Source organism: Lipotes vexillifer, unplaced genomic scaffold, assembly GCF_000442215.2.
Source record: "Lipotes vexillifer unplaced genomic scaffold, Lipotes_vexillifer_v1.1 scaffold1396, whole genome shotgun sequence".
Taxonomy (NCBI): domain Eukaryota; kingdom Metazoa; phylum Chordata; class Mammalia; order Artiodactyla; family Lipotidae; genus Lipotes; species Lipotes vexillifer.
The window spans coordinates 905,345-917,307 of NW_006777671.1; the positions used below are offsets into that span (position 1 = coordinate 905,345).

The 11,963-nt window shown below is 36.8% G+C and overlaps 1 protein-coding gene across 1 annotated transcript in view; it reads right to left on the bottom strand.

Moving 5' to 3' along the window:
* The window catches only part of CEP57 (centrosomal protein 57), a 46,587-nt gene that overhangs the window by 27,756 nt on the left and 6,868 nt on the right, over positions 1-11,963 (bottom strand). Inside the window, exon 2 of the mRNA XM_007451255.1 lies at positions 6,149-6,305. Within this exon, the coding sequence (XP_007451317.1) occupies positions 6,149-6,305 (157 nt within the window). The remainder of the gene's footprint in view (positions 1-6,148; positions 6,306-11,963) is intronic.

Here is an 11,963-nt window from a genome sequence, read left to right on the forward strand (position 1 = left end):
TTCAGGCGGGGGGGACATGGGGGGATCCAAATCACTAGTACACATCTTTAATTTCCCTAGTATTTTTCTGTCTTCATAGTTCTCTACCCTTCTGACTATTCCCACTAATTTTAGCTCACTATTTAAACAGTGCTATTTTCCAAACCTCTTTCCCCCTCTACTTTCTTTCCAGAGAAACCCCTCCACACACATATAGCTTCATTTACTACTGTATCCCTGTTCATGCCTGAGTTCATTAGTGCAGAGTTCTTTTACACTTCACTTTTATTTTCATTTACTTACTATTTCATCTCCACCTAACTCACAGGCATCTCAAATTTGATACAGCCAAAATCATATTCATTATCTTTCCTTGAAATGTTCTAGCTTTCCTGTAATTTGTCCTAATCACACTACCATTCTCCACAATAGAAATCTTGGACTTCTTCTTCACTGCCCACCAAACTATGCATAAATCTCTCCTTAATCAGTCTCCTGTTCTCTATCCCAACTGGCATTGCTTCAGTTTAGACTAATTTCTGACCTAAATTTCAGTTCAACATTTATAGAGCACATATGATGGGTAAGGCACTCTGCAAGAAGAAGAAGAGAACATAAAAATAATTATGTCCTTTCTTTCAAGGAGCTATTGTCTAGTTTCTGGAGAGAGATGCTACTATCTACTCTTCCCACACCTGGTGAAAAATATTTACATAAACAAAACATGACTCTGTATGTACTCAGAGTCTTTACTATGTTGGTTCTCAAAGCATGGGGTATGGCCCCATGGGGAGGTGTGGCTCATCACCAGGGTCTGTGAGATCAACACTATTTTCATTACACTACTAAGATTTTATTTACTCTTTTCACTGTGTTGACATTTGCAAAGATGATGCAAGAGCAATGTTGGATAGAACTACTAATTTTAGCACAAATCAAAGAACTGGCACTAAACAATAATTTTGGCATTGTATTCGTCACAGCCACACTCAGTAAGAAAAAACAAAGCCACTTGTTTGTTGGCCTCGATGAAGCAGTAAAAATCATTAAATCTCAAGCCTTGAGTACACATCTACTTAATACTGTGTGACAAAATGGGAAGGACACACCTGTAAAGGACAATGGACAAAGGACAATGGTCTTGATGCACAAACGTTTGACTTGTGAACTGAACAAAAAACATTTCCTTCAAAGAAACACCATTTTTATTTGAAAGAACTTTTGTTAGACTACCGACTATTCAGACTTAAGGTATTTAGTCATTTTCCTAATCTGCTTGTCCTGAATTTCTCAAATGACATGGGCTTTCAAAGAGCTGACAGTAATTGCTGCCAATGATAAAATTCAAGTGAAAGTTAAAATTCTAAAAAAAAAATAGTTATCTGTTCTGTGAGCTTTATAGTTTCCCAATATAAAGATTTTCTTCTACTGAGATCGCGTGATATTAACAAACGTAATCTTTTTGATATTGTATAAAGAAATGTCAAATTTTACAAGTGTGTATAAGTCAATACAATTAACAAGTCATGCATGGATAAAAGAGCCATTCAAAGTTCAAAACAAACCAATGAATTTCAGTGGAATAGCACTCAAAAAAAAAAAAAATGGTTTACAGGCTTGAACCTTGACTAACTTCTGGGAATTGACTTTGGGAATGTTCTCTATGTTGCTAACTGATAAGGTCGTTTTGTATGACTAGGGCACTGAATCCTGCTGCAGAAGTCTGCCTAGACTGTGTAAACAATATGTTTTATGGTGAATATCTTGACTGGCTGAGCAGGCACAAAGTGTCTGTGTGACCAATTCCAAATAAAAGCCCTTGTCTCTGAGCCTAGTTATGCAGTTTATTGCTGGAGGAAGAAGTGTGTTTTATGTGATCACAAGAAAAAACTTTGGAAGCCTGAATCTGGATTTCTCCAGATTCCACTGTAATAAACCACAGGTGTAATTACAACTGCTTCTGAATCTTAAATCCTTCTAGTTAATATGCAACCACGTAGGTGGCTGAGGTCCCAGAGTATGAAAAACTCAGTAATGTTTCCATAATCCACACTGCAGCTAAATTTTAAGAAACTGTATTTGCCAAGCTGTAGTGTCAAAGAATAGCCACAAATTGTTGGAAAGGCTCTCAAAATTTACTCGTTTTCCAACTGCATATCTGTGTAAGGCCAGATTTTCTTTCCCACATACTTGAATCAGAACAATTTATCATCACGAGTGGAATGCAAAAGTAGATATGAGAGTTAAGCTGTCTTCTATTAAGCCAGAAATAAGAGATTTACACAGTGTAAAATAAAACAATGCCACTCTTTATAGTATGTTTTTTAAATTTGGAAAAATATTCTTCATTGAAATACTTATGTACACATGTAATGGGTTTCCTGGACCAAAAAAAATTGAGAACCAATGCTTTAGAAGAACAGATAGGCAGTAAATTGTTATCAATACCTAATACAATAGCTATAACTTGACTATAACACTGGCCCCAATAACACTGAGTGTTCCAACACAAATTTGTGATAGATATGCCAAGATGTTTTTTCTCTCAGCTCTTAGGGGGATCAAGAGTAGCTTGGGACAGTAAAAGACCCCAGATTAGTTGCCACCAACCCCACCAGTTTATCTCAGTGTGCTATATATATATTACTGTTTTATTGTCCGTATGTACTATGGTATGTGAAAGGATGGAAAGCACTGGCCTAGTAGAACCACCTTGTAGCTACTTACCTTGCTGCAAACATCCAAGCCATTCTTCACATTACTATCATGTGAAATGTACTGAACAAGTGACATAAGCTATGGGTTATACTGAAAATCTTTGGAATGATGTTACCATTATTTTAAAGGACTCTCTAAAAACATTAGTACATTTTTTGATGTCAGTAATAATTTCGAATTTCTTGTTCACTTCTTTTCTAACTGAAGTTCAAAATTAATATGAGAATTACAAGAAGCACAGTTTATCTCGTTCCATGGCATTAGTCAAATTATATTTTCAAAGTCATTTTCAGATAGTGAAGTGAAATGGTAATTTATCAATGAAAATGTTAAACCATAACTAAACTAAAAAAAACAAGTTTTCCCCCCTACAGTATTAGTGAGAAAAAAAATTTACTAAGTATAAAAGAAAAAGTTTATCATGGCAAGTATCTATTCAAAATAAGCCTTCATTCATTCAGTAAATATTTGAGCGTTCACTGAACAAATCAGGGAAAAAGTGGGAAGAGAAAATGGTTTTGATACTGCATATGTTAAAGTAATCATCTTTGAGATGTTTCTTCATCAGTTAATTTTGAATATACCTACCTTATACAGTTTTCCTGAGAGGATGAAATGAAATATATTTGCTATGTCTGAAATGTTACTGCATTTCATTCCTTTCATTTTTTTTTAAAGTTGTGTTTAATCAGTAGTGTGGCAATTATATTTACTAATGATTTTCTAGATAAAAGAAGTGTTATATTTTAGCCACATATGGGTTAAACAGCTGTTTGTAAATTAGTTTAGGAACCCTTTTGTTTCAATTGGGAAATGCATTGCAAATATCCTAAAAATCAATCTCAGAATAACACTGGTTTGTACTGTGTACTGGCTGTATAATAAAATACTAGGTAGGTAACAATATCTAAGTATAGTTACCAATGTAAATCCTAGCCTGTAATGGGGCATTAAAAGTGTTTGCTGAAATAAATTTAACCCGAGGCCTTTAAGAATTTCTTTTAAGTGTCTTTTAAGAATTTCAATAGGTGATACTCAATTTACTAACTAGAAATATCTTATTCATAAGATACTGTATCTCAAAGATGATGTTAAAGAAAATACTAATTAACTTAACGGTTAATAAAACAATTGATAAAGTGCTACTCATCAGAATACAGCAGCTAAAGACTGGCAATTTAGAAAAAAGACAAAAGCTGTATAACTTTCAAACAACATAGGTTAAAAAAGCAAAACACAAATAACTGAAGCCCACAGTGGAGCAAAAATCAGTTAAATTTTAGTAATAATTTCTTTTAAAAAAATAAGCACACACATAAAACATGCAAGAGTTCTAGCAGGAACATAAGGTCTAAGAATTAGACACTAATCCTATCACGATTTTTCATCTAGTTTTGATCTTTACGTTGATCTTTACGTCGATCTAAAGAAACTTTTTTTAAAGTTCACAGAAAAGCAAATTACTAAAGAATCCATGAATAAGAAAAATTAAATGGGGCAGATTTATTCACAAAGCAAAGGTTAGCAAGTGTTTAACCTAGTGTGTTAGCAATAAAGCTAAATTCTGCCTGTGAGTAATTTGTGGTTTTCAGGAAAATGAGAAAGGGCAGAAAAAAGGAGAGGAAGAAGAAAGTAAACAAGAAAAAATAATGTGGAAGACAGTAAATAGCTTCTTTTATTCCTTCAGAACATGGTGTTATGAACTGTGTAGCAATGCCCCAAGATAATTATTATGATCCATTATACTTTTACAGTGTTTCTGGTATCAATCCAATGATACCTACTTTCAGTACAGGATGGATAGACACAGAAACCACCACCCCTCGCCCCAGACAAAAAAGTAAAGGCTATGAGGTATGACCAAAGGACCAAGAGAGTTCAGAAGAGACATCTGAAGACAGCAGAGAGAGGTATGTGTTGAGGAAGCTGGTAGAGAAGAAGACGCTATGAAGAAATAATATACAATCCAGGCTTTAGAGAAAAGAGTATAATTTTCACCATGGCTGGTGTGCTAAGCAAAACAGACACTCAAAGATGCCTATGTCCTAATCCTAGAATCCCTGAAAACCTGTTATATGGTAAAAAGCATTTTGGGAGATGTATTTAAAGCTATGGACCTTACAGATAGGGAAATTATATCTGATTATTTGACTGGGCTCAATCTAACTAAAATACATGAACCCTTAAAAGCTGACAATTTTCTCTGGCTGTAATTAGAAAGAAGCAGTGGGAGAAGTCAGAGAAATCTGAAGCATGAGAGAGACATGACCCACCATTCCTGTAGGGGACCATAAGAAAAGCACGAGAATGCAGACAGATTCTAGGAGCAAAGACTGGTGCTGACTGAAGGTCGGCAAGACAATGGAACCTCAGTTCTACAACCACAAGGAACTGAATTTGGCCAAGAATCTGAATGAGCTAGCAACAGGTTCTTTCCTAGACTCTCCAGTAAGGAATGCAGTCCAGTCAACACTGTGATTTCAGGAGCCTAAATAGCGTACCCTGCTAGTCCTACAGAAACTCTCAGATAATACATTTTGGTTATTTAAGACTGCTAAGTTTGTAGTAATTTGTTAAGGCAGCAAGAAAACTAATACAGATGGCAAGTTTCAGGAACAACTATATTTCAAAGCAGCCAAAGCAAAGGATATGTGGGTAAGGAAGAATGGAAGAGTGGCTAGGGATGAAGCTGGTAAAGCAGGTAGAGCTTAAGTTATAGAAAATCTAAGACTTCATTATTTACGCCATGAAGAGGTGCTGAAACTTTTCTTTACAGTGGGAGAGATGATGAGTAACAGCAAATAGCAGCAATGTTGTTAACTGGGGATGAGAGGGAGACCAAGGGCAGGGAAATTGGTTAAAAGTGTATTACAATTATCTATGCAATAGATGATGAGAGCCTGAACCAAACCAATGAGAATGAAGAGACAGAGAAAACCTGTAAGTTTGGGGGATATTTCAGAAGCAAAACACAAGTCTTGGTTCCTGAGTGATGCTGGAAATGACAGAGCAGTCCTAGATGACTCAAAGTAACATAGTCTTGATGATTAGGTGGATGATGACGTCTAATAATCAAGGAACAAAAGAAAGGCATTATATTTTGAGGAGGTTAAAAACAAGAAGGGGGGCTTCCCTGGTGGCGCAGTGGTTGAGAGTCCGCCTGCCGATGCAGGGGACACGGGTTCGTGCCCCGGTCCGGGAAGACCCCATGTGCTGCAGAGTGGCTGGGCCCGTGAGCCATGGCCGCTGAGCCTGCGCGTCCGGAGCCTGTGCTCCGCAACGGGAGCGGCCACAACAGTGAGAGGCCCGCGTACTGCAGAAAAAAAAAAAATTTAAAAACAGGAAGGGGGAAGTATACTCTCCTCCTCTAATTTTACAATAAATGGAAGACACAATTAAGAGTTTTTAAGCAGTGAATAAACACACAAAAGAAATAGTTAGGCTCTATTACCTCTGCTGTTGCTTTCTGGATAGGCAAATGTAGGCTTATTTGGGGAACGTCGCAGATCACTATTAAGGAAAGGCTTATCAGGTGGATATATTACATATGAAGATGAGGAATCGTGAACCATATTTCCATTAGACTTTGATGGTTCTGCTAAGATGTTCTGAAAAATAAAAATACAGAAATTACCTTTCAAAATTTTAAATCACAAATAGCATGTGTATATATACATATGTTCCACTGATGGAGGCAAAAACTAAAGTCCATTGACCAAACACAACAGAATTCAATCATTACTTGAAAATAATAAAACTTTTAAAGTGTTTCATATGTCTAATGTAGCCATATGCCAAATACTATAAAAAGGAAATAATGTTCACACAACTTGAATACAAATGCTGCCGAGATACTTAAATATGGTACTCACAATGAATATTGTGAGTATAGTTTAATTACTTTAATTAATATAGCTTATTTTAAAAATATGTACCATAAGATATATATTCAGAAAAGTAAATATTATCTTTTTACAGTATCAGAAACTGCTAGAAAATGACTAAATTAATCTTTCCCCAATCAACTACACAATTCCTGAGTATCTATCAAATGTCCAAAACTCTGGGGTATATAGAAAGAAAATAAGGCATATTCCTTGCCTCAAAAATTTTACATTTAGTTGGGGGAAAAAAGGGAGAAGCCATTAGAAAACATTAAAGCTTATCAAACACATAAATATAAAACTTTATTTCTACACATACACCATTCTGCACTTGTCATACTGTTCAATTTGGGATTACATTCCACATGATAATTTTCAGTGCAGGGGATGCTAACTGTTTTGCTTTTTGTAGGTGACTTCCTTTTGGCAGAAAGTGGGAAAAGCTCAGGTGGAAGATATGACTGCTAGCTGCTCAAAACTCTCAGACATCCATTTTTCTTATTCAAATAGCCACAGTAAACTAGGTTCTCAACTCTTACCTTTGGGGAACTATATAGTACCAGAATATATACCAGAATAGTACCAGAATATATCTGACTATAAAGTACCAGAAGAACCTGTGTCCAGAAAACTAAAAAAGGAACAATGAATATTTACAATACAGTAAACCGCCTCCTGGAATAAAAGGCCATCAAAAACCATATTGTACCTAAATCTTATTAAAGATTGAAGACTATATTTCCATGTTAAAAACCATGCAATTTTCCAGTTGATTTAAGAAAGCAAATACAAAACATACACTATGGCTGTGAAAACTAAAAGAGAGCGCAAAGAGCTTGGAAAGGGTAGGAGGTTAAGTCTCAAAAGCAGTACTTAAATCCATGCTACTCTGCTGTGAAACGTGTGTTCACATGCAACAGGGACTAACAGTTGGCATTTTTTCAACTTTTCGGCAAACTGACATCAAGTTTTGGAGGTGGCTAGAAAATAGGGTGTTTTTCAATTCTTAAAATATATAATACTGCCAAAGCTCTTGCAAAACACCATGCATAATCAATCACATAGCTTAACTTTAAATATTGTTCTTCACAGAGTACCTCATGTCTCCATACAACCTACTAGAATCCTATCATTTAACAACTACCATTCAAAGAATAATGGTTAGGGAGCATTTAACATATCTATGAACATAAACCATGAGCAAATTCACTTATGATTTTCAAAATGAATTGTATTAGTATTACCAAACATTGCACGGATATTAACAGGATTATGCATAAATAATTTACCAAAACCCCAAAGAAAAAAAAAAAAACCACCCAATCAAGAAATAAGAACAAACCATCTTTGCTAAATTCATTGCCTGCTAGTTCTTGTAAAATGAACAGTTCAATATTTGTCTTTCAACAAAATCTGTTACATATACATCATCAAAATACTACTTGGGTCAGTTGACAAATTAAGAAAAGTCTTAATATAAAAATGCAAGTTATAATGAGACTTTTTTTCGAATAATATTTCTAAATATATTCCATTTTCTAAGTCAGTCACCTCATTTTGAATGTCAGGGTTTAAGCAATGAAAGCCATTGTTAACTATAAATGTTTTGGATCAATGTCCTCATTTGCTGCCAGAAGTCTGAAGCAAAGAATAGGAAGAATACATAAATCAACCCAAAGCAAAAGGAAGAAAGAAAACAAAATGGCTTTATAAAAATTATTTACAAGAACTATTTTGAAATAAAATTAAACCAAGAAATAAGAAACTGATAACTCAATTACGTACACATAGTGTCTATTAAAAACTGTAGAGGATAAAATGTGGTACCTACATACGATATTATTCAGCCTTAAAAAGAGGGAAATCCTATCACGTGCTACATAATGGATGAACCTTGAGGATATTATGCTTAGTGAAATAAGCCTGTCACAAAAAGACAAATATTTTATGATTCCACTTACATGAGGTAAAGTAGTTAAATTCATAGAAACAAAGTAGAAATATGGTGGTTATCAGGGGCTGGGGGGGAGGTTGCAAAGGGGAGTTGTTTAATAGAGTTTCCATTTTGCAAGATGAAAACGTTCTGGAGATGTTTCACAACAATGTGAATATGTTTAATACTACTGAACTGTACATTTAAAAATGGTTAAGATGATAAAGTACTAGGTAAACAACTAAAGATAATAAGAAAATAGTGAGTTGTCACACCAACCTGACCTCCAGTAGAATCAGGGCAATCACATTCTATGTGATTAACTGAAAAATTAACTAGCTTTCAAAAGAGAACCCACAAACCTACTTGCATCTGTTCTCACACACATAACACAGGCAATGAGCTTTGTATAATAGACCTATCTCCACTTACCTACTCAAAGTCTTGGTTGCCCTTTCTAAAGGACATGGTATCCCTCCAGATGCCATCTATTTCTCCCTCCCTACTAGACCTTGCACACTGCCATTTGGAAGGAAAGGAAGGGAGGGAAGGAAAGAAAGGGAGAGAAAGAGAGAGGGAGGAAGGGAGAAAGGAGAGAAAGGAAGTGAGGGAAGGAAAGAAAGGGAGAGAAAGAGGGAGGGAGGGAGGAAGGGAGAAAGGAGAGAAAGGAAGGAGGAAAGGAAGGGAGGGAAGAGACAGCAGGGAACAGAGAAAGCGGAGGGAGGTAAGGAAGGAAGGAAAGACAGACTTTTCTGAACTTTAGGACTCCTCTCCAGCTCCTGTCTCATTTCTCAGCTTTTATAACAAAGTCCCTCAAAATACTTGTTTGTAATTGCTGCCACTTCTTAATCACCTTCCCTTTTAATCCCCTCCAGACTTCAATCCTCACCAATTCAGAGAAACAGCTCTTCAAGCTCACCAGTGACTTTTACAGGGCTGAACTCAGTGACCTCCCAGAAGCATGTAATATAGCAGATCACTTCATCCCAATACTTCTTTCAGTGGATGGAACACCACAATCGGACTTTCCTTCTAACACCCAGGCGTCTCCCTCAGAATCTCCTGGGCTCTCTCTCCTTCCTCTTTGTAAATGCTGGAGGTTCCCTAAAGCTTAGTCCTTCCTCTTCTTGTCTTCATCTACATGGATACCTTTGATGATCTCATCAACTCTCAGGGCTTTCAAAAAGCCTCTATCTGCTGATAACTTTCAAGTTTAAATATGTTATATATAGCTCTCCCTCTTGAAACTCTATATTCAAATCAACCTTCCTACTCGCTGTCTCCACTTGGATGTCAATATGAGGACCCCAAACTTAACATGTCTATAACCAAATTCTTGAATCTATTTCCCAAACCAACTCCTCAAAGCATACCACAATAATTGGCACCACCACCTACCCAGCTGCTCAGGCCGAAACCCTTGCACGAGTCATTTCTCATACACATCTCACATCCAATCTTTCAGTATACCTGGCTGGGTCTCTGTCTTTACCATATATACAGAAAGTCTTCAACTTCTCATCAATTCCACTAATTCCCTGCTTGACATCACTGTGATCTTTTTGTCTGGACTACCATAATAGCCTCCTAACCACTTTTGTCGAGGTCCCCCAGTCTGTTCTCCAAATAGTAGGCGTTATGATTCTTTAATAATTCAAGTAATGCTCCTAATCAGAACCTTCCAATGGCTTTCCATCCCAGAATAAAATCCAAAATTCTTACCATGACCCCACATTAACTGACCCCAGGCTAACCCTGACCTCATCCCTTACCAGTCTCTCTCCACACCACCTATCCCACCCCACCCCCATATCTTCCAGCCATACTGACCAACTTTTGGATTTCTAAAATGCACAGTACAGTTTTCATTTGCTATATTTACTCTGCCTGGAAAGCTCCCTTCCTCCCACTACTCAGTTATCTACTCAAAAGTTTGTCAGTGAGGTTTTCCCTGACTACCCTATCTAAAGTAGCAGCTTCTGTCACTCTATCTCCTTACCCTTTTAAGAAACACTATTTCTACCTGATATATTTATCATCTCTATGCCCTGTGGAAAAATTAAAAATATATTTAGTTTTTGTCCCTGAAAGAGATTTAAAACCTCTCAGAATTTTTAAGTGATAGGAGTGTCTTTGTTATGGTAATAGTGGGGGCCCTGGATAGCTTTAGGATGAGGGCAGATAGCCAGAAAAACCTACCAGGCGATTAGAGGGTTAGAAATTTCAGTCCCACCCCGTGCCCTCAAGAGAAGGAAGAGGGGCTAGAGATTGAGTTCACTCACCAATGGCTAATGATTTAGTCAATCCTACCCACATAATGAAACCTCCCTAAAAAACTCTGTTCAATGAGGTCCCAGGAGTGTCCAGATTGGTCATGGAAGTCCCTTTACATCCTACCCTGTGTGTATCTTCCATTTGGTGCTTCTGGAGTTGTATTCTTTACAAGAAAAAGTTTAAAAAAAGTTTTATTTGTAAGTGTAGTGTTTTCCTGAGTTCTGTGAGTCACTGTAGCAAATTATTGAACATGGCGGGGGAAGAGTCAGAACTCCTTAATCTACAGTTGGCTGGGCAGAAGTACAGCTTCCTTGGGGACATCTGGGACTTGCAGGTGGCAACTCAAATGGGGGCAGTCTTGTGGGACCTAGTGTCTTAACCTGTGGTGTTTGCACTATCTCTAGGTAGTGTCAGAATTGAATTGTAGGACACCCAGTTGGCATAGAAAAATTGCATGTTGGGAAAATACAGTCACCCCATTAAGGGGTTTAAGTTCCAAAAAGACACTCAATAAGTATGTTTAATAAATCTGTTGAACGAATTAATTATATAAATATGTTACAAAACAGGAAAACTGCATAATGCTTATAAAACTGAATAATCCTATTCAATAAAGTTATTATAATCTCTTAGAAGACAAAAGCTTTTGGTTTCTTTTGTACCAAATAATAGCACAAATGTCATAGGGAGGCTGTGTAGAAAGAGTTAACATAGCAGACTCGAGGTCTGCCTGCAAAGTTAGCTCTTGGCTGGTATTTCGGAACTTGAATTTTGGGAAGGTTCCAAATATTGTCACCATTAGAGTCAGGGGTCCCCAAGACCATCCCCGGGTTCAATGACTTGCTTGAAGAACTGACAAAACTCAGCACAGAGTTATACTTACGGCTATGATTTCTTACAACAAAAGGATACAAAGCAAAATCAGAAAAGGGAGAAGCTACAAGAGATCAGGCACAAGCTTTGAAAATTCCTCTCCAGGTAGTCATACAGGATGTGCTTAGTTCCTCGAGTAACTAATAGAGACAGCTGTGTCAAGTGGCATCTACTAAGGAAGCTCTTTAGACTCAGTGGCCAAGGTTTTTATTTGAGGCTGGTTATATTCCTGACTCCCAGAAGGAAAGCAGGTGTTCAACATTGTTTGCATAAACAGTTTAAGCACAATAAGCCACTCTTTC